Below are 23,954 nucleotides of genomic sequence, written 5' to 3'. Positions count from 1 at the left end.
GGAGAAAATCCAGGTGGTATGCTTAGACTTCTGTCCTAGCTAAGGGACAAAGAGAAAGGAAGAAGCAGCAAGTTCTCTAATCAACCAAAAACAACAAAAATCATCTCAAATCTTTTTGGATCCTGCAAAAATCCTCTTTTTGGGGTCTGTTTGGATTGCAATTTTTTTAGATCCTGCAAAGAAAAAAATATCTTCCTCATACCACCTAACCCCCGAATCACTCTGCTTTTAAATATTTTAAAAGACTACAGGTAGTCAACTTACAACCTTTTGTTTACTGATTATTGAATGTTACAACGGCAATGAAAAAAGTAACTTATGACTGTTGTTCTCACTTATGACCGTTGCAGCATCCCCATGGACACAGAATCACAATCTGGATATTTGGCAACTGGTTCATATTTATGACGGTTGCGGGGTCCCAGGGGCCATGCGATCTCCTTTTGCGACCTTCTGACAAGCAAAGTCAATGGAGAAGCCAGATTCACTTAACAACCATGTTACTTAAGAGCTGCGGTGGCGCAGTGGTTAGAGTGCAGTACTGCAGGCTACTTCTGCTGGCTGTCTGCTGCCTTCAATTTGGGAGTTCAAATCTCACCAGGCTCAAGGTTGACTCAGCCTTCCATCCTTCCGAGGTGGGTAAAATGAGGACCCAGATTGTTGGGGGCCATAGGCTGACTCTATAAACCGCTTAGAGAGGTCTGGAAAGTACTGTGAAGCCGTAAGTGCTATTGCTACTGCTACTAGCTTAACAACTGTAGCGATTCATTTAACAACTGTAGCAAGAAAGGTCGTAAAATAGGGCAACATTCACTTAACAACCGTCTCACTTAGCAACAGAAATTTTTGGCTCAGTTGCGGTCATCTATTGAGGACTACCTGTACATATTATTGGTCAGATTTGATATCTAGGTAGACTGGCTTGGCGGATTGGTGGAAGAGAGGAGGATTGTTCCGGGCAAGCTGCAGGCTGTTTGTGCATGCATGCTTACCTGCCATTTGCACAGACTGGTTCCAAATGGGCCACAGCCTGTTAGTGGGTCATGGCCTTGGGATTGGGGACCCCTGAGCCTGATGATAGATTTTGCTATCACCAAACTTCTGTGTCAATCCTGCTCTTGCTTTACAGAGGAAATTGACATATTTCTAACAGAGACACCTTCTAATACCCCATATTAGGATGAGATAGATTGATGAGGCTGACGCCTACAGATAAGATTGGATCACATGCTCTTCCTTCAAAGTGACTAACACACACACACACACACACACACACACACACACCCCAGTTGAAGTATTTAACAGTTGTTATAAAATATGATGATTATCTAAATCAAATCAAATCAATTACTCTAGAATTTTTAACTGGATATTCCTTCAGTGTTTTTATTTGTTCTGGTGTCTGGATTTTGACTGTAATAAACTTGATTTGATTTAGATAAATCGAAGAGTTTACATAGGACAAACTTTGCACAAAAGAATTCAGGGATGCACATGCTTGACTTCAGGACTCAAAGACCAGATAATATCAGAGTATTTGAAACCCTCTAGGACACTCCACAAAGGGATTGCTTTGAAAAAGTAGGACTTCAACTGCATTGTTGAGGGAGAAATTATTGAGTTCACATACATCAAAAGGGTTGAGACCATCTCAGGAGGTCTCAATAAACACAATGGGTTTTTAACACATTTTAACACATTATAATTGATACGGTACTTGTAATCTCTCTCATGTGAAATCCGCATCTGCATAACAGGCCAAACTTTCTCCTCCCTCCCCGAAGTCCATACATCTGATGAGCTGAGCTTCAGTTCAAAATTTATGCTTTTCAATGAAATATATTAGTTGGAAAATGTGCTACCAGACTCCTGAACTCAATCCAATTCCAAAATTCTCTACGGAACATCTTGCTCCATAATATTATATTTTGCAGAAAAATGAATTCCAGCTCCTGCACTGCTTTGTTTTTTGATGAACTAGCCAATAACCTGACATTGTCCGGGTATTTATTTATATGGGGAAAATGTCCGGACCAAACGTAATTTCTAATGTTGGATTTTCCCCCTTACCAGAGGGAGCCCCCCTGTGGAGTACCGTGAAGCCGTTACCATGATAAGTCTACTGCTCTGTACAGTAGAAGCCATTTTAGGGCAGTACAGTAGAAGCCATTTTAAGGCACAACAGGCTGTATCTTAACAGAACACACCCCAAGGGGTTTGGGGGGTGTATTACCCCTACAATATTTGTTTCTACAGAGAGTATCTGTTTCTACACACACACACACACACACACACACACCAGTTTACATATATAAATATATATTAATTGCTACTGAAGACTGGTGGGTTTCTTGATGATTTGAAGAGCATAAAAGGATGCAGTCTAGAAAAGGAAGCATGAGAAGTTTTGTGTATACCTAATCACTCAAAAGTTCATTTGCTCAATCAAGTTTATCTATTATCATCAAGAAGTTATATAAAATCAAAAGACGGAGGACTTAACATAATTATATTTAAAAACAGATATTTTTATATATGGGTGAAGTTTTGCTCTCTGAGCTTTTTATATGTTTTTGATTAACAGTATGTAAGCATTTGAGTAATATTCTGACATTATTTGTATCTTACTGTTTCATGCTATTTGTTATATTACTAAGAACTTTACTGCTTTGTCATTATATAATTTTTAACAATAAAAACAAATATTCTACCAGAAATCTCTACTGATCTAATGAATATTAAATAATGAATAAATGTGGAACAAATCAGACATAAAGGGGGGGAAAAACCTGGAGTTGACTCCAGACTTGATTTAGTCTCCCAACCTTTTGTTTTGTTTTTGGATAGAGTATTAAGCATTCTTTTACCACCAATGAACTATTTTATTTAGAGTAATTTATTAATATTTCATAGGCAACAGATATTTGAAATCATGCAGAGAAAGAACAAAAAAACCCACCCCAAAATAAATGAAATTTATTGCAATTCTGGTTGTGCTCCGCCACCTAGAGGAAATATTCGAGTGATGCAGATTGACATAGAGATCAATGATATTGAATCTGAAGCCCACCACATTTTTCTAGAGTTCCCCATTTTACAAAATGAGAGAGAATAACTGTGTCTACAAGGCAAAGCAGGATGACACTTTTGAAATGCGGAGAGAGGGTCAGGGATCAGCTGAGAACAAATTAACAGAAGAAGTGGCAAGGCCCTTACAACAACAACAAAAATTGTTTGACGATACAGTTCATGACAAACCTGCAAACACTTTATAAAAGGGATTTGCTGGATCGTAGTTTTATACACAAAATAGAGGCCTGTGGGAAATAAATCACTTCTCCCCCCAAAATGCCACCATATCAGGTGTGGGGAGAAAAAAACCCCCAAAGACACAGTAATGTAGCATGTAAAAAGTTCAAACCATTATGCGATCTACCATGCCAACAAAAGTCAACCATTTTTACAATGAGTTTTAGCCCCTGGAAAGTAGCAATAACAAACTCACAGGCTACCTGCTGAATCATTGCACTGACCCTGTAGATTGTATTTTGACCCATAAGTTACAACCTAGATATGTCTGTTTTTTGAGTAATAAACCAGAGGCAGGTATTGTTTGTGTTTTTATTTTGATTTCCATGTTACAATGTACGCAGACAAATTTGACTGCATAAATGCCACCTCTCTAAATATTGTACATAGTCACCACATTTAAGACACATTTATTTATTTCTACCTAACCTTTAATTTTTTTTTAGAAATAACTCAAGGCAGTGAACACACACACACGTCTTCCTCCTCCTATTTTCTTCACAACAGCCTCTTAAGGTGAGTTGGACTGAGGGCGACTGGCCCAAATAATATCCCATTTTCTTCTGGTTTTGATTGTTAAGCCTTAACAAATGCTTGATAAAACTGTATCCTTAGCTATCATGAAAGCTTACTAACGTCTTTCTAACTTCCTACCACCATTTCACTTAGATCTTCCTTAATTTCTGCTTCGGCCATGTGGGATCATGTTTGCCTGAGTCAGATTTGGTTTAAATGTGCTGGGTGATGCAATGAAGAGGCGTTGGGCAACTCCTATTGTGGCTGAGGGTTAATCCTACCAGTCACATGAAAGGCCCAGTAGCTCACTCAATGTAGCCACTGTAACATCTACTTTCTGTACATCAAATAGTGATTTATACAGTACAGCTTGTCCTCGACTTATGATCATAATTGAAGCCCAAAATTTCCATTGCTAAATGAGACAGCTATGTGAATTTTGCCTCATTTTATGACCTTTGTGCCACAATTCTTAAGTGAAACACTGCAGTTGTTAAGCTAGTAATACAGTTGTTACGTGACTAGGGTATCCTTCTTGACTTTGCTTGTTAGAGGTTCCAAAAGGAGACCACATGACTGGGGTTACTGCAATCATCTTCAATACAAGTCAATCGCCAAGCATTTGAATTTTGGTTACAGTCATAAGGATTGTGACTGTCATTTTTTCCCCATGCCATTGTAACTTCAAACAATTATTAATTGAACTGTTGTATGTCAAGGGCTACATTAATTCTATAAAACTATTCCTACCCCTAATGTTATATTTAAAATATTTATTCAGTTTTGGTTGCCATGATATAGAAAAGATGTGGAGACTCTAGAAAGAGTGCAGAGAAGAACAACAAAGATGATTAGGGGACTGGAGACTAAAACATATGAAGAACAGTTGCAGGAACTGGGTATGTTTAGTTTAAGAGAAAGAAGGACTAGGGGAGACATGATAGCAGTGTTCCAATATCTCAGGAGTTGCCACAAATAAGAGGAAGTCAAACTATTCTCCAAGGCATCTGAAGGCAGAACAAGAAGCAATGGGTGGAAACTAATCAAGGAGAGAAGCAACTTAGAAGTGAGGAGAAATTTCCTGACAGTGAGAACAATTAATCAGTGGAACAGCTTGCCTCCAGAAGTTGTGAATGCCCCAACACTGGAAGTCTTTAAAAAGATGTTGGATAGCCATTTGTCTGAAACGGTATAGGGTTTCCTGCCTTGGCAGAGGGGTGGACTAGAAGACCTCCAAGGTCCCTTCCAACTCTGCTATTGTATTGTATTTAAAAGGTAGGTAGTTTTTTAAAAAATTAAAAGAACACATATGTTCAGGAAATCAAGCTGGTTTTAATGTACAATACTGTACTGCATTTTAAGGATATGTGTCAGCAAGTGAACAGCTGTTTGAGAAAACTATGTGCTATCAGAGATACGTGCAGCAGAGGGACAGAATTAGCTGGGGGATACTATTATATGGGATGCCAAAGTAGGATTTATTTAATGTAGTTTGGAAAATATCCCACGGTATGCTGCTTTGGGAATTTAACTCTTTATTAGGTTAACAAGACTCGGAGGAAGGCAAGGTTAAAGCTACCTAATAAGTTGCAGATGAGAAAGATTGGGAAGGCAGCAAAATAAAATAATTTGTGTGTCAGAAGCTGAGTCACTTCTTCTCCTGGCCACTCCTTAAAATAACTTCCTTATGAGGGTGGAGAAGTTGCACTGCTGGTTTCTTAACACAAGTGCAGGCATAATTTCCGGAAATGATGGTCATCTCAAAAGCAAAGACATATTCTACACATGTAAGTTAAGCCGTCCTTTGACTTCAGTATGGCTTGACACTGAAACTGCCCTAAAACATATAGGCATTAAAGTCTGTAATTTAAATAATAACCTTGAAGATAACCTAGAATTAGACTCGGTTCCTAAATGACTGCATCTATGCAGTTTTCAGGGCAGCGTTAGAAAAGCAATTTGTTACTGTTTCTTCCAGATTTCTGTCTAGCCTACAATTCAGTGGTGGGTTGCAGGCGGTACGCCCCGGTACAGGCGTACCGGAGCCTTCCCGGAGCACCGGGTACTGTTCCGGTACAGTGCTCCAGAGGACCCACCAACCCACCTGAGCTGTCTTTACCTATCCTTTAAAGCCTTCGGGGCTTCCGCGCATGCGCATGGCACATACAGCGCCTGTGCGATGTTCCGCCGTGCAGCTGGAGCATCACGGAGGCTTACAGAGGTGTCGCTGGCGGGTATGACGCATGCACGCACCACACACATGTGTGCATGCACTGCACATGTCCATGCGTGTGTCCATGCGCGTACCAGTTGGAATGGGATCCGGAACCCACCACTGCTACAATCCTAGGATTTCCCAGCTACTCAAAATGTACCATCCAACTCCTAATGGGGGCTCACCTTGTTTAACTTTCAAGATCAGACATGGCTGGCTTAGTGCTGCCACCTGCTGAGAGAATAATGACACACACACACACACACACACACACACATGTTTGTGTGTGTGTGTGTGTGTGTGTGTGTATTTGTGTTATCAGGTTTTTTGTGTTTTCACGTTTCTGAACCACTCGTCGCCCTAAAAGAGGGGCTCTCTTTGATATTTAATATAATATAAAACACTACTTTAAGGTAGTGTTTCTCAACCTTGGCAATTTTAAGCTGTGTGGACTTTAACTCCCAGCATGGCTGGCTGGGGCATTCTGGGAGTTGCAGTTCGCACAGCTGCCAAGGTTGAGAAACACTGCCTTTCCAAGCATATGATCTGTTTTAGTTTTATTAATTGTAATTTTAAAAATCTGAAAGGAACGGAATAAACAATAGCTTCAACTTTCCCAAAACAACATTTTGGAAAAGTCCAATCAAACGAACGTTCATAGAACAACACGGATTCTCCGCTGAACTCTACAAAGTCTTCGTGCCTTTTGTTTTTAGATAGTAACCCACTATCCTTTTGGCATCCCAAAAGAGTAATCATTTATACATTCTTCATCAATATAAATTTCCTTTCCTCTTGACAAAAAAGTGGCTACAAACTCGCTTTCTATACCAATGCTGGGCAGTGTTGCTTGATAGTGAGAGGGCAGCATATAAATTTAATAAATAAATGAAAAAAATGGCAATGTCACAGGGCTGTCTTGTACAGAAGTGATTTATAAGCCATTGATAATCTCTTTTTCAATTAAACTTGTAACTTTTAGCCTCTTTGTGCTACTATAAATAATAACATTCTCCCACCCCCATACAAAATGTCACTAAATTCAAACAGTGAATATTTCCTCCCCACCCCTTGGTTTCTAGAATAAAAAGATCAGTTATCCACACCAACTACTTCAGGAGTTGAAAGAAAGTAACTGCCTTTTATTTGTTTATACACAATGATAATATGTTTCTGATACTTCAGTCCCAACAGCAAAGCCTCAAAATATTTTAAAAAGAATGTCTTGCTCACTATGCCATGGCAGATAACCAATGTTCCCTTACTGTTTTCCCCCCATAAATAAATATGTTCTTATTTATAATAATGACCTCCAAGGTTCCTTCTAGCTCTATTCAGATTGATATAGAAAAATATCAAAAAGGGAACAGCTGGAAAAAAGATCACAAACCTATATTCTGGCATTCAACATAGCTGAGCAATGGGTTGAATGGGTTTGGTCCCATACGTGGGACCCAGGGCAGCTCAAAGAGCCACAACTTCAAGGCCTTAGGGAAGCCCAAGAAGGATGGAGCCAATCTGATCTCTGGAGGGAGAACATTCCAGAAGGTGGACGCCAAGGCAAAAAGGGCTCTCATTCTGGGCCTTGACAATTAGTGTTCTGACCCAGGCTTCCCCAGCAGCATGAAGACGAGTCCTCATCTCAATAAACCCCTTTTATTTAATTCACAATGAATTCGTCTCCAGCAAAGTCTTTCCTCTCCCACAGTCTTTCAAGATAGCTCACAATTACCAACCTTTATCAGGCTTGGAGAGTGGCCAGGCCGATATCTTTCAGATGCCGCAATACTAGGCAAGAATGCAGGAATGAACTAATTGTCTCCTGCAAACTCCACTCCCCTTTCGCTCCTCTTTTATTTCCTCTGGGAGGGGACATTCATCATCCACCTGTGGCCTTACTCCCAAGTCAACCCCTGTTCTTTAGCTGTTCCTTTCGTCTGGCAGCTCTGTGCATGTGCACACTGGGAACAAGCTCCAGCTGTTCATCTGCCTCACTGATGTCTGACTCCAAAGGCAGCTGATAACTGGCATACGGCCCTGGCCCCATCTCTGCCTCTGACATAGAGGCAGCCGCAGACTCAAAGACTGGCCCATGTTCCTCCCCAACCTCCTCACTGTCTGAATCTGCTGCCAGCTCCGCTGGCCACTGGCGGGCCACAACACTTAGCTGACAGGACACAAGAGCACATCCATCCTGCCAAATGGGTGTGACAGCAAGATGCAAGCAGGGAGAGATGGCCCTGTAAGTAAGCTAGGTTTTTCTTTGCTTGCAAATTGTAATGCTATACAACAGAATAACAGTTGTTAGGGACCTTGAAGGTCTTCTAGTCCAACCCCCTGCTCCAGCAGAAGAGCCTATACCATTTCAGACAAACAGTTGTCCAATCTCTTCTTAAAAGCCTCCAGTGTTGGAGCACCAACAACTTCTGGAGGCGAGCCGCTCTACTGATTAATTGTTCTAACCGTCAGAAAGTTTCTCCTTAGTTCCAGGTTGATTATCTCCTTCAGAACCAACCTAGATCTAAGGAAACCCCCACATGGCAATATTCTGTCAATGTAGCTTAACAGTAAAGTAGAATGAGCTCATCTGGTTGTGATTCCTATCTGGTTCTCAACCTAGAACTATGGGGAAGACCTTGGGAGACTAAGACAACAGGCACTGCCAGGGGAGTGGTCAGATAAGAGACAGGATAGCCCACGGCTAGATAATGGGAGGGGCAAGAGGAACAGAAGGCGCCATTCCTAGTTTCTAAATTTCAATTCCCCTTTGTAATGGTGTGTGGGAATGGCCTTGGAAGACAAAGCAAAGAGATACAGCCAAAGGAACAATCAGATAGAAGATAGCATGGCTGTCATCTCTTACAGTAGCCTAGAGTTGGATAACTGGCAGGGCAGGGGGTTTAAGAGGGACCCTCCCTAGTTTCTTGGGCTGTAAAGGAGATGGAGGGGGAAGGGCGAGAACTGCACTTTCAGATTTGCAAGATTCTGTCAATATAGATTTACAATAAAGTAGAATTGGTGCATGGGGGTTGTGATTTCTATCTGGTTCAGGAAGGCCGACACAAACAATCAAAGTTATGTCCCAAAAAGTTACTAACCTTAACACAGAGATTGGCGAGCTCTCCACCTTCTTTTTACAGGAAGGACCACAAGAGGCTTTTCTTGGGTGCCTATCAAAAGCACAAAACAAATGCCCCAGTGAATTATAATTTCACTCATAGCAACATCCCTTTGGTGCATTTTATTTACAGTATTTATTTAGCCAAGCATGAATTAGATAACAGATGTAAGTATAAACATGATTATGAATACATGAAATGAATATGAATACAAGGGAATATTAGGAGAGAGACAGCAGGCACGCTTATGCTTACGTATGCCCCTTAAAGACCTCTTAGGAATGGAGTGAGGTCGACAGTAGACAATCTTGGGTTAAAATTATGGGGATTTGGGGAAGGAACCAGTGTCAGGTAGTGCATTCCAGGCACTGACCACTCTGTTACTGAAGTCTGCAATCAAGTTTGGAGTGGTTTACCTTGAGTTTGTATCTATTGTGTGCTCCCGTGTTGTTGTGGTTGAAGCTGAAGTATTCACTGACTGGCAGGACATTGTATTGTATTGTATAGTGTAGCCCCAGGAAAAATAAACACAAACTTGTGTTGACCTCGATTGGGGTGATAATTCTCCAAAGTATTTGGGCAGCAAAATGGAATGGTTTGCTTCTGCTTTTTTTTCTGGTGTATGTTATGGCTTAGAGATTTTGGTTTGGTTTATTTGGATTTATATGCCGCCCTTCTCCAAAAGGACTGAGGGCGGCATGCAACATTAAAAAACACACATCCCAAAAGTTAAAAAAGATTAAATCCATATCCAAAAAACCAAACCGAATTTTAAAAAAACAAAACAATACATTTAAAATAAGTTAAAATTAACAGGCCAGGCCGGCCTGCTGGAAAAGCCAACTTTTTAGGGTGCGTCGGAAGGACCGGAGGTCAGGGATTATGGGAAGCTCCGGGGGCAGCTCATTCCAGAGGGAAGGCGCTCCCACAGAGAAGGCTCTCCCCCTGGGGGTCACCAGCCGACACTGCCTGGCCGACGGCACCCTAAGGAGGCCAACTCTGTGGGATCGTACTGGACGGTGGGAGGCTACTGGTGGCAGTAGGTGGTCTCGCAGGTACCCTGGGCCTAAGCCATGGAGCGCTTTAAAGGTCATAATTAATACCTTGAATCGCACCCGGAAAACAACCGGCAACCAGTGCAGGCCACCTAAAAGGGGTGTAACATGGGAGCACCTAGGTACCCCCATGATAACCCGCGCGGCCGCATTCTGGACCAGCTGAAGCCTCCGGGTGCTCTTCAAGGGCAGCCTCATGTAGGGGGACTTTCTAAAGAGTGTGTATCCAAGTACTAGGCAGGTTCCTTGTACATATATTTTGGATGTCCGCACGGTAATACACAAACTTTGAGATATATACAGAATATATAACTACGCACAGAAATGCGTCTTCATGTATACTTTTTCTCAGTCCAACCCATCTTTTATTGTTATTGTGGGGAAAACAGTAGGCAGGAATATATGGCATGTTCAACACCTTGAGTTATATATAAATATTAAAAAGGCAGGATAATAATCATTGCCCCCTCCCCAGCTTTCTGGAGCAGCACAGAATCCCCAGTAAATAAATTAAGATGTGCATACGCACACAAAGAAATGCAATATATGTATTTTTATTTTATTCATTACATTTATATGTAGGGTGCTTCGTGTTCTCTAAACTTGGTTTTTTTCTTATTGACATTTCATTACTCAAATTAGGTAACACCACCACTAGTAGGAGGGAGTGAGGTGAGCTCTCTGCTTATATACAAGAGACAATCAGAACTGTTTATATCGAATATAAGCAGAGAGCAAACCCCACTCCCGTCTAGTACTGATAATGTTCCCCAGTTTGATAATGAAATGTCTGGAAGAAAACAACCAACAATCAAAGAACAGAAAGGGCCCCTAATTTCAACCTTGAGCTATACATATTTTGCTTTATTGGTACAATTACATGTCTCCAATTCCCAGTAACTCCAGGCTGTTATTTATTCTTTTATTATTTAGTTATTAGTTATTTATTTACTAGCACTTCTATGCTGCTGCAGTCCAGTGGGAGATATCCATCACTATATCCCTATCTATATGTATGTGTGTAATACAATATGTTTATTTATTTATTCATTTGGTTAGTTACTTACTTACTAGCACTTCTATGCTGCTGCAGTCCAGTGGGAGATATCTATAACTACTGTATATCCCTATCTATATGTATGTGTGTATCTACATGCTTAGGGACGCAGTGGCTCAGTGGCTAAGACGTGGAGCTTGTCGATCAAAAAGGTTGGCAGTTCGGCGGTTTGAATCACTAGCGCCACGTAATGGAGTGAGCTCCTGTTACTTGTCCCAGCTTCTACCTGGCAGTTCGAAAGCATGTAAATAATACAAGTAGAAAAATAGGGACCACCTTTGGTGGGAAGGTAACAGCGTTCCGTGCACCTTCAGCGTTGAGTCATGCCGGCCACATGACTACGGAGACGTCTTCAGACAGCGCTGGTCTTGTTGTATTCGGGTTTTTTCCCGTGTAAGATTGAGATTGTCTTGGCAACGTTTCAGCGATGTCTCACTCGCCATCTTCAGGCTGGTGTGATCGGAGCTAAGCCCAAAACCCAGCCTGAAGATGGCGAGTGAGACATCGCTGAAACATTGCCAAGACAATCTCAAACTTACATGGGAAAAAACCCAAATACAACAAGATCAGCATACCTACACCTGTGAAAATCTACGCGCGCACACACACACACACACACACACACACACACACGTGTTGTATTTGTGCTGATAAATAAATAAAGGGAGACTAGTATAGATCTATTTCAAGCTATTTAGCTCTCATCAGCTAGCCCTCAGCTAGCTATACCCTTACTGGGATTTGAACCTGGGAATACCAGGGGTTGTAACACAAATACATATATATGTTTGTAGTATGTATGTTTGTATGTATGTATACATATTTGTATGTGCCTGTATGTCTGTCTGTGTATGTATTTGTGTATATACATGCGTGTGTGTATATGTAAGATGTTTATGTGTATATATGTTTCTGTGCGTATATATTTGTGTGTGTATGGTTGTGTGGGTGTGTGTTTATGCGTGTATCATGTTTTTACAAGTACAGTATATAGAATACTTCCCACTCTTTCTAAATCGGAAGGGGGCAAACGGAGACACAATATATATGTTTTTAATTGAACCCCCCCCTCTCCCCACATAAAGATCTCATCCTGAGGGGGGAGGGCCACATGGGGGGAAGGTCTCGACTTTTCCTTCTGCCCCGGCCTACCTCGCGGGGCTGTTGTAGGAGGCAGGGAGGCCGGCCACCTTAGGGCCTCCGTCCGTCCCTCCCCTCCAGGCCGCGGCAGGGCTGGGCGCGAGGGTGGCTGGGGCGCAGGCCGCGGCCTCTTTCCCCGCCTCTTCCGAGAGCGGCCTGCCCGCCCGCCAGGCCCGCTCGTCGCCCCCGCGCGGCACGGAGGCTCCCCGAGGCTGCCCAGCCTTCCCCTCGCCCGGCTCTCCCTCAGGGCGACGCCGCCGCCGCTGCTGCTGCTGCTTCTCCTTCTTCCCGCAGCCGGTGGGAGCGCGTCGCCGGGCGGCCCCGTCCCGCGTCCCGCGTAGCTCCATGGGGCCGGCGGCGCGGCGGCGGCGGAGGGCGAAGGCGGCCGCCCAGACTCCTCGCCCCGCTCGCCGGCGGCGGCCGTGAGAGAGACCGAGAGACCGAGCGAGAGAGAGAGACCGAGAAGCGCCGCCCGCTTCGGACCCGCCGCCGCCCCTCCTGACGGGCCTGCGGCTCCGGGCGGCCGGAGGATGGCGGGGGCTCCGACCCAGCTGGAAGCCGGTGAGGAGGGACGGAAAGGAGTGTGCGGGGCGGGGGTCGTCTTGCGGTGGGGAGGGGGGTTGTCTTGTCCGGCCTGCACTGACCGCCTTTCTCCCTGCCTCGCCCGCAGAGCTCTACTACCTGATCGCCCGCTTCCTCCAGTCGGGACCCTGCAGGAAATCGGCCCAGGTGAGGGGCCTTTGGGGATGGGGGTCACGGGGGTGGGGGATGGAGGGGAAGAGAATAGGGTGCCGTTTGGGGCTGGGGTCGCGGACCCCCTTCCTTCCTCACCCCTTTGTCTGCCTCTTTCCTCTCCGCAGGTGCTGGTGGCCGAGCTGGAGGAGCACCAGGTAAGGGGGACTAAAGAAATGGGATTGGGGAAGGGTCTCCCCATGACTCCTTTTAAAGGAAGGAGGACTGAGGGGGGATCGTCCCGATGTGGGACCCTTGGGATGAAGCTAATGGGGGTCATCATCCCCTTGGGAGTTATCCTGATGCAGGACCCTCCCGAACTCGGTTTTATTCTTAATAGGAAGGGTCCCTAATCCAAGAAAGGGGCATTTTCTCTTTCTTCTCTTTCTTCTTCTTCTTCTTCTTCTTCTTCTTCTTCTTCTTCTTCTTCTTCTTCTTCTTCTTCTTCTTCTTCTTCTTCTTCTTCTTCTTCTTCTTCTTCTTCTTCTTCCTCTTCTTCCTCTTCCTCTTCCTCTTCTTCCCCTCCTCCTTCTCCTTCTCTTTCTCTTTCTCCTTCTTCTCCTTCTCCTTCTCCTTCTCCTTCCTCTTCCTCTTCCTCTTCCTCTTCTTCTTCTTCTTCTTCTTCTTCCCCTTCTCCTTCTTCTTCCCCTTCCCCTTCTTCTTCTTCTTCCCCTTCTCCTTCTCCTTCTCCTTCTTGGGGTAGGTTTTTGATTTAGCAAAAGCTTCTATAAACAGAACATTCTTCCTCCTCTTCCTCCTCCTCTTCTTCTTCCCACTTTCTCCCTTTCATAAAATGTTTGTGCCTCTCTTCCCTGCATCTCTCTTTCTCTCCATCTGTACAAGATGCGTGCCTACAAACACATGCATGAGATGAGAGTGAGACCATGAAGAATGGGGGTGTCCCCCCCCCTTTCCCCCACCCCAAGGTTGCCTGTTGGGCTTAATCCCAAAGCATTGGACCTCTTCGGCTTTTCAAAACCCTCTGAACTTTTCCTAGATTTCGTGGACCGAGAGCCTGCTCATTTCTGCTTTGGGTTTGTTGAGGGTGGGGGTGGATGGGAGGAGGGAGGAAGGCAGCAGTGCGATAGAGGGGAAGAAAAACTTTTTTCTTCCCTTTTACACAGGAGTTGGTTGGTGGGACATCCTTTGTGTTGGCTCTCACAGGGCAAAGCCTTAAGAGGGGTTGACAAGGGACTAGCTCCATATCAGTTGAAGACTAGTGTGACACAACCAAGTGCCAGTTCAGCCTTTGAGCCCAGAAATGATTCCTAGATGTCTGCTTTGGATGGGGAATACCCCATTCAAAAGCCAAGCGCGAGTGGGCTCTGGGGAGACATTCCCATTTGGGAAGTAAGCCAAGATGTGATTTAGTTTTGATGGCACGGCCTAGGACCCTTCCTTTGTGATCTGCAGTTCCTAGCTTGGCATGTGGCAACTGATGGACTAAAACCATAGTTTAAGAAAGAGCAGCTGTCCCCAATGTGCAAACGCAACCTCTGTGCATATCATGGATTAGCAAAAACCTTAGTTTTTTGGGGGGGGTAGGGGGAGACAGAAGGGAGTTGTGTGACTGTCCGCTTTGCACAGTATTTCACTCTTTCCCCTTCCTCTTTCCTAGCTGATCCCGAGGCGCTTGGATTGGCAGGGAAAGGAACACCGAAGAAGTTTTGAGGATCTGGTGAGTGAATCTTGGCTTTTAAAATTTCAGCATTTATTTTAGTGGTGGGGGGGCTGGCTTGGGGGGTGGGGGTAGGGAGAAGCCTGCTTGTTCGTTTTTCTTTTTCACAGCTGCAATAGAAAATCTGTAAAAAAGGAAAAGCGTGGATGATAGGAGTCGGTTGTTGGCTGGTTTGTGGAATTTTTCTCTCTGTGATTTTCTTTTTTTCCTCCTAAGAAAAATCTACCGTCGAGAAAGCAGTGAGGGTTATTTGAGGGCACGTACAAGAAATTTCAGCCCGGACCAATAGTGCTGCGTCTATCAGATAGGACTTCCTTGTGGGTGATGAGAGGCGCCAGCTGATTGGTTGTACCTTTCAATACAGGAACCAAGGGAAAGAGGCGTTCCCCCCCCCTTCTTCTCATCTTTCTGTATTAGTAAGGAAAAAAAAATATTATCCCTTTTCTCCGCAGACCTGTCATATTAGAGTTAGAAAGAAAACCTACTGAGGTGATATTTAGTCCCCATTTTAAGTCTGTTCAGGGCCCCCGATGACAAAATGCAAATGAATGTTTAAACGTAACAATTACATTCTGCTTGCAGAGGTGATTCGTCATTTAAAATATAATTTTAAATGACGAAAGCTATGTTTCCTTGTGAAATAAAGACAGTCGTTACCCCAATTTATACAAAGCAGTAATAGCAAAAAAAAAAAAAAAACCAACCTTTGATAGAAAGTTTTGAGTGGAACTTGTTCATTATGGCTTTTTATTCCGGTAAAGGAATAATACAGAAATGGGATGGAACGCAATTTCTTAGAATTGGAATAATTTCTTTAAAAGCCAATATCGGTTTTCATATTTTTTTCCCTGAGTTTTGGGACATTTCCAACATGTTTATGGCAGTTTTCTTTTGACATTACTGCAGTTTAAATAGGGGGAAAGTTGGAATAATAATGGATATGGTTCCTAAGGAATATGGTTCCTATGTGTGAATAGGAAAATGAAATGGGGACCAGAGGCAGCTATTCCCTGAACCCAGACTTCTAATGCCATTGGTGCAGATTAGTTTTGATAGATGCAAAGTAGGTGGAATGGGCTTTTCAGTTCTGATTTGAAAATCAGCTGCACAGTAGGTGAATACTACATTTGATACAAAATAATCAGTATGCTACTGTTGTTTATGCTTGCATTTTATGATTACTTCAGTGCGAATACACATTCTATTGTAGCTTTGTTGTGTGTGTCTTCAAGTCAATGTTGATACTTAGACATTTCCTAAAGACAAAGTCCCTGCAGTTTTCTTGGCAAGGTTTTCAGAAGTGGTTTGCCATTGCCTCTTTCCCAAAGCTGAGAGAGAGGGGCTGGCCCAAGGTCATCTGGCTGGCTTTGTGCTTAAAGCGAGACTAGAACTCACGGTCTCCCAGTTTCTAGCCTGACACACTGTACTGGCCTTCCTTTTTTTGCAGCATGAATGGTTTTATCAGTATATCAGGTGCTTTTATATAAATTGTGAATCGATGAAAGTAAGAGAAAGTAATATCAAACTTTTCTAAATACTATTGGCTCATTGTTTGTCTAGGTTGATTCCATTGGCTTGGTTTGTTTCAAACATTTGTAAGGAAATCGTTCAAGAAACAGAATTTTTGTGTGCAGGCGTTTATCTGGTCAGATCAATGGTAAACGAACAAACTGAACGCCTTGTGAGCTTTATTAGGGATTTTGCAATTTTCAGTGTTGATTTTCCTTAGAAAAATATTTGCATTTGTACTCTCTAACTTTCAGTGTTATTGTCGTAGGCCAGAAGACATGCCTGTCTATGAAGTAATTTCCTTTATCTCAAAGTGTAAATGCAGTGGAGAGCAGAGTGAAATTACTTAGTCATTCAGAATAATCCCTCTTTTATCCTGCAACTGATAATTTCTTAAAAAGCCAATATCAGTTTCCATATATTTTTTTCCTGAGTTTTGGGAAGTTTCCAGCGTGTTTATTATAGCAGTTTTCTTTTGACATTAAAAGGTAAAGGTAAGGGTTCCCCTCGCACATATGTGCTACTTGTTCCCGACCCTAAGGAGCGCTACTCATCTCCGTTTCAAAGCCGAAGAGTCAGCGCTGTCCAAAGACGTCTCTGTGGTCATGTGGCCGGCATGACTAAATGCCGAAAGCGCATGGAACGCTGTTCCCTTCCCACCAAAGGTGGTCCCTATTTTTCTACTTGCATTTTTTACATGCTTCAAACTGCTAGGTTGGCAGAAGTTGAGACAAGTAACGGGAACTCACTCCGTTACATGGCGCATGGGATTCGAACTGCCGACCTTTCTGATTGACAAGCTCAGCATCTTAGCCATTGAACCACTGCATCCCTTAGAATGTCTTTTGACATTACTGCTGTTTAAATGGGGGAAAAGTTGGAATAGTAATGGATATGGTTCCTAAGAAATAATCTGTGTGACTAGGAGGACGAAATCTTATTTTAAAACTTGATTTGCTTAATTGTAATGGGCACACCTTTCCTCTTTACCCTTTTAATATATTAGCTTGTCTGTTTTAATATTTCATACTAGTGTTAAACAATTGAAATAAGCAAACATAGTTTGAAGGTAAGATTTGTGAAGCTACATAAAGAATTGCAGGTTTCCCCCCTCATAATAAGAACTGTTTATCTTCTTTATTCTTGTTTTAATCAGCTAAGACTGAAATGATTTTGAATACATCTTAGATGAATTATAGCAGTGATGGCGAACCTATGGCACGCGTGCCACAGGTGGCACGCGGAGCCATTTGCCAGGGCACGCGAGGCGCTTCCCTGTCAGCTGGCCAGCGCACATGTGCGTTCACCCTTTTTTAAAAGCATTTTTCACCCTCTCCAGGCTCCCTGAAGCCTCCGGAGAACAAAAAAACGGCCCTACGGACTTCCGGTTTGCTCGGAGGGTCATTTTGACTGCTCCGGAGGCTTCCGGGAAGCGTCCCGAAGGTCCCTCAAGCCTTCAGAGCGCTCAAAACGACCCTCCGAGCAAACCGGAAGTCCCGGTTTGCTTGGAGGTTCGTTTTGACTGCTCCGGAGGCTTCGGGGAAGCGTCCTGAAGGTCCCTCAAGCCTCCGGAGGGCTTCCGGGGGGCGGGGGAGGCTGTTTTCGCCCTCCCCAGACTCCTATAAAACCTCTGGAGCCTAGGGAGGGCTAAAACAGCATGCAAAAAATGGGGGGTTGTGCCTGTAGTGTGCGCATGCGCACTGGGGGAGTCGCACATTGCATTATGGGTGCGGCACGCCTGCACTCTACCCCCCTGCGCTCCCCCCACTTATGGCACGCGAGCCAAAAAAGGTTCGCCATCACTGAATTACAGCTTTTACGACTGTAAAAGCCCTTGATACATGTAGCTATGAGGGAGCCCCATTAACCACAAGAAAGTTGCTTGTAAAAGGACTTGGCGTTGTTCTCCAGTATGACTTCTCATGATTCCCTTGTTTCTTTTCCTGGTTTGTATAAACATTCCCAAAATCCACATCACTGTCATGCTAACTGTTGCCAGTGAGGGTTAAAACATCACCTGCAATTCCACCCATACTTCCGCTTTTATAACCTAAAAAAAACTTGACTGAGTAACTTTTGAGCCTGAACAAGATGATCACCAAAGAGCAAATCCAATTAGCTGTACATGCTTGCCTGCTTCCCAGCTCAGTTAAATTAGGAATAAAACTGCCATAAAGCAATGATGGGGCATTGCTTACAAAAACGTAGATGGCCTGAGAAGGCACTGTGCTATACTCTAGTCACCAGCTGAATAATAATGGACACTGTTCCTAAGAGGTGTGAAAATGCCCCTCCCCTTCTTTGTGGTTGCAGCTGTTTTTACAACACAAAGGGGCTTTATTATTTTGTTAACCCCCTGCCTTTAGCCAAGATACTTTGCCACCTCCAGCTCTCCAGCTCTCTTAATGTCCCTCCATTAACACCTGTCTGCCAGCATCAAGTAATTCTTAATTTGCAAATGAATTGCATTTATAACATTTGGCTGTCCTAGTCTGTTTAGGAGCTTATTTATTTCTTTATCTTACGGCACTTCATATTTGGGTAAAAGGAACACGGTAAAATACAAAACGTGGAATATAAAATCTGAACTCTTTAACCAGAAGATTGCAAACGTACGTCTAAGTTGCAAATATAATTGTGACTATATTCGTTGCGGCCAGGAAATAAGCGAAATCTCCGTTACAAGTTCTGTTTTGACACTCAGTCGCTTATGTGTTACCGTAAATAGTTTGTTTTTCAGCCCTACAGTCACAGTTCGGTGATGGTATTTTGTCCCGCTTACAGAGGGCAGCTGAGCATCTATCACAACCAGTGCAAATTCAGTTCAGTGGTCCACATCGTTCAGGGCTGGTCAAATCCAAATCCGTTTTTCCAAAATGCAGGGAAAGCTTTGACATTGTGTTTTTTACTTGTTTATTCTGTATAAAACACTAAGGGTGAAAACTGATTGTTTTTATGGTGTACAGTTCATTAGGTATCACAGTTGCAGTGTTACATCCATTACACCAGTGGTCCCCAACCTTTTTTTAGCCATGTCCCACCTAAGCATCTCTAAAATCTTTATCCCCACCCCCAGCTCCTACTCATGGGGAGGAAGCCTAAAACGCTATCAACTTGGTTTAAAGAAGGTTCAAATTGCCCCCATTAATTGCCCTCTAAGGCCATCTTCTCTGAGAGTTTAATTTAAAAATTAAAAAAAAAAAACAAATATTTTCCCTAATATTTATAGTTGTATAAATTTAATTAACAAATGATATTCCTCTTCCCAAAATATGGCAATAATCCCTAGATGAAATTACTGTGAAACAGACACAGGCAAGCAATCATCCTTAGCTTTCATTACTAAAACAAACTTCTCTATTCAGACAGCATCTGAGTTCATACTTTTTGCTAAGCCTTAATGCAGGGGTGTCCAAACTTGGGAACTTTAAGGCAGGCTGGGGAATTCTGGGAGTTGAAGTCCACAAGTCTTAAAGTTCCCAAGTTTGGGCATCCCTTGCCTTAATGGGACGTCTTTGATTTCGGCTAAATGCCATTTGGGATACAGCTAGAGAATTATATAAACCATGCTTTATAGAGTAGCATGTTGTATGAACCAGTTGCAGTTTATTCTCTAGTCTGTAATTAAAATAATAGTTAAAGGTGTTGTCGGGGTAGACTGACATGCCTTCGCTCCTCAGTTCTTCGATTTAAGCTTTCTTCTTTTCATGCCTGCTTATGAGTTTCGCAGAGAGCTGCCTTTGGCTATTGTGGGAAACTGGACTTCTGGGTAAGAATTACTCGAGGCATTTAGATCTCCAGTCTTTCTGATATAATTTTCCTAATTTGATCAAGTATGTAGTGATGAAAGATGCTGAGTTTATCAGCTGGAAAGCTGACAGTCTGAGCTCAAGACCCGCGCACCCCACCACAGGCCGACCTGCCATTCCTTGCCCCAGCTCCTGCCCACCTAGCAGTTCAAAAGCATGCAAATGCGAGTAAATAAATAGGTACCACTTCGGTGAGAAGGCTCCACGTGCTTTTGGCATAGAGTCATGCTCGCCACATGACCACGGAAAGGTCTTTAGACAACACCGACTGCTTCAGCTAAGAAAACGAGATGAGCACATCCCCCTAAAACCAAACTCAACTGGACACCCCCAGACTTTTATCCCCAAAGCTAGGGTGGGGCCTCGCTGGCAGCGGTGGCTCTTCCTTCCCCAGGATCGGCCCATAGATTTCCACTGCTCTCCTCTCCTCTGCCTTCGGTGCATCTGCGCGTCAGGCACTGGGCCCAACTGATCCTCCTCTTCCTCATCAGCCACCTCCAGACCTGGGGGCTGTTGACTCTCCATCTGAGGGCTGACGGATGGCCCAAGCTCCATCTCTGTCACTCTCTCTCTCCCTCTCCCAGCTCTATTCCCTCTTCCCCATCTTAGCTCTCAGGTTGCCTTATTGATGTTGACCCTGAACTCCCATGCCTCCTCCTCCTCCTCCTCATCTGATTCAGCTGCTGGAGGGGCCGGCTAAGGAAAAAACGTTGCAATACTTCACGTGACAGCAATGTGACGCAACAAGTCTGCCACCTGTGCTTTACACTATTTAACTGGTGAAGCAGTTTGTTTCCTTTTATTTATATCTGGTGGTGTCCCTAGCGCCTCCTCCTAGAATTTTCCAGGAGGACCACCTTGTGAGAAAGGGACTCCAGTTGAGCGAAAGGGACTGGCTCAAATCTGCATGATGGCTGAAGGCACATTTGCACAGGGTCCCCTGGTCCAGTCATTGCACCATTCATTCGTGAAATTTGGGAAAATCTGGACTGACTTTCTTTCTTGGCTGCCTTAACTGTTCCTTGAATGAGATCGAAATCTCGTCTCTGTGGATACTTGGAAAGTTGCGGAAGACAGAATTCAACCGTTCATGCAACACAATGCATATAACGTGTCTTTTTCAAATTTAATTTGCCCTAATCCTTGACCTAAACCTCAAGGGAATGTTGGCTATCCCTTTCTTCGGGGAAGAATGTTAGGCGAACGTTTCTGTGGTTATGTACTGATAGTTATTACACGCATAGCTTCCAAGTGCCTAACACAGGGGTGTCCAAACTTGGGAACTTTAAGACTTGTGGACTTCAACTCCCAGAATTCCCCAGCCAGCCATGCTGGCTGGAGAATTCTGGGAGTTGAAGTCCACAAGTCTTAAAGTTCCCAAGTTTGGACACCCCTGGCCTAACAACTATTAGAGGGATGCGATGGCTTAGTGGCTAAGACACTGAGCTTGTTGATCAGAAAGGTCGGCGGTTCGAATCCCTAGCGCCGCATAATGGAGTGAGCTCCTGCTACTTGTCCCAGCTTCTACCGACCTAGCAGTTCAAAAGCACGTAAAAAAATGCAAGTAGAAAAATAGGAACCATCTTTGGTGGGAAGGTAACAGCGTTCCGTGCACCTTCAGCGTTTAGTCATCAAGCAAAGTCAGTGGCGAAAATCTGATTCTTTTAACAACGATAAGATTCACTGCAATGATCCGCTTAACAACCGTTGCCCAAAAGGTTCGTAAAATCGGACATGACTCTCTTAACTGCCTTGCTTAGCAATGGCAATTCTCGCCCCGGCGGTGGTCATAAGCCGAGGACTACCTGTAATGCTTTCTACCTTGACTTCTCTTTGCCTCTCTCAAATTCAGGTTGGACGTAAGGAATGCCTGCTGATGCTTTTTTATTTTTAAAAATATTCAGGTAGCAGCCAATGCTCACATCCCCCCGGATTACCTCCTCAAAATTTGTGAGCGAATTGGACCTCTATTAGATAAGGAGATCCCACAAAGTGTACTCGGAGTGCAAACTTTACTAGGAGTGGGACGGCAGTCTTTACTAAGGGCAGCCAAAGGTAAGACATTGCTCTTTTATTTATATTCCACCTTATAGAGGCAAGGAAAGCAACTTGCAGCCAAAGAACAAACTGCAGGCTGTAAACCGTTGAAGCATTATTTTTTTAACTGCATCCCTCTTCCGACGAGTTAATAACAGTGTAATTAAAATGGGTACATACAAACTTTAAAAAGGTATGGAAAAGGGGTCTTTTGGAAACATGGATTTTCTGAAATGTCTGGCTTTTTGAAAAAGGAACCAAAAACATTTCCTGCAAACAGCTTGACAGAGAAGAAAGGGATGGGAAGGAGCAGGTAAGGGATACCCACGTGGATAGTTTCGAGCAGGAGAAGAATAATAACTGGGCTGCAGAGGCCAAGTCCTCAGGTCAAGATTTTGACCCTCTTTTAGCGGATTTAGGGAAAGCTCCGCTGTTTCTGGCTCCAGATGCCATTAGATGTGTCGTTGCTCCTGCCAGCTATCTTAGTCAGTTGGAGTCAGGAAACCACCAGAAAGCATTTTCACTCGCACGGTGCCATGCGCTTCCATTGGCTGTCCTGTATGGCAAGTCTAAAAGGATACCATTGACAGGTGGGAGAAGAAAAACGGAGTTTGGAAATGAAGAAAGCTAAAAAAATAAGTAGACAATACACTTAGATAAAGATATAAAACGGTTAGTACTTGTATGATAAGAGTAATGATGTTTAACGTTGCTATATTATTACTAGAAGATAGTAAGAAGAAAAATGGAGGATTTTATAACGTTTAAATGCTCAACGTATTATAATACGAATCTTAGGGAAATAATGTTCATATGAATGTGAAAGATGTGGCAAAAGAGGAACGATGTGGCACAGAGATGTTGGTGCCCAGACCACTCCCTGCAAAAGGAAAGATGGAATGTTTATTTTTGTAATTGAAAAATAATAAAATTCTTTAAAACAAAAAAAGGATAACATTGACGGAAAGACGCTGTCCCTGCGGCTCAGGAGAGGTGGAAAGCAGGGTCACATGCTCCTTAAATGTTATTTTATGCAAAGATTAGGGGGAAAAATATTCTGCCAATAACTGCTAGGTATCCTGGCCACTCCGGCACTACCTATGTTCAGTGGCTGCTTAAGGATGAACAGTTCAGAACCCCAGTGCAGGTGGACCGATTCTGCGCAGCGGTACTGGGGATTCACCGCAAACACGTGTCTTCTCCACCATAGTGGTGTTATATAACAAATGTGTCAAACCCTTTTGTTTTGACCCCCCTTCTCATATACCAAAGCACTCCGAAACAAGGTCTCTGCAAGATGTTTTATTTACACACAGTTTAAACCTTGGCAGCAATCCAGTACAGACAACACCTTGGCAGCAATCCAGCCTGCCGAGGTAGGATACAGACTTGAGAGCGTCTCCAACTCTAATGATAAGTTGATTCCTGCAAAACAGCTTTCGGAAAGTCTTGAGAGGAGCCAGATTACGATCACCTGAGTCCAATAATCTCTTGTAACTGCGTAGCTGTTCTCTACGTCTATCAGCCCTCCGTTGCTGGGCATCCAGGACCAACTCCCTTGTCTCCTCCCCACTGCTCCAAGGCATGACGTCAGGAGCACACTTCCTTTGTCTTTCACCACTGCTCCATGCCTCAGGCGTCTCCTGGTGGACAACCAACCTCTCTGATCCCTGCTCAGAGTCGGAACCCTGTCCAGAGTCCTCCACATCCTCCAGAGCCGACTCATAGGGACCCTCGCTGTCGGAGTCTGGTGGCAGCTCCAACGGCCCACAACACCT

General features: G+C 43.7%; 1 protein-coding gene across 2 annotated transcripts in view; it reads left to right on the top strand.

The window, feature by feature from the left end:
- Positions 1–12,642: 12,642 nt before the first annotated feature.
- BRWD3 (bromodomain and WD repeat domain containing 3) overlaps positions 12,643–23,954 on the top strand; it is a 68,586-nt gene continuing 57,274 nt past the window's right edge. For both annotated transcript variants that reach the window (XM_081964071.1, XM_081964070.1), the window contains exons 1-5: positions 12,643–12,972; positions 13,082–13,140; positions 13,272–13,301; positions 14,762–14,821; positions 22,044–22,194. In XM_081964071.1, coding sequence (XP_081820197.1) covers positions 12,942–12,972; positions 13,082–13,140; positions 13,272–13,301; positions 14,762–14,821; positions 22,044–22,194 — 331 coding nt within the window. In that variant the 5' untranslated portion in view covers positions 12,643–12,941. The remainder of the gene's footprint in view (positions 12,973–13,081; positions 13,141–13,271; positions 13,302–14,761; positions 14,822–22,043; positions 22,195–23,954) is intronic.

Source organism: Natrix helvetica (genome assembly GCF_964273705.1).
Source record: "Natrix helvetica genome assembly, chromosome: 11".
Classification (NCBI taxonomy): Eukaryota; Metazoa; Chordata; class Lepidosauria; order Squamata; family Natricidae; genus Natrix; species Natrix helvetica.
The sequence above is the reverse complement of the archived record's forward strand: the minus strand, read 5'-3'. Positions and strand labels throughout refer to the sequence as shown.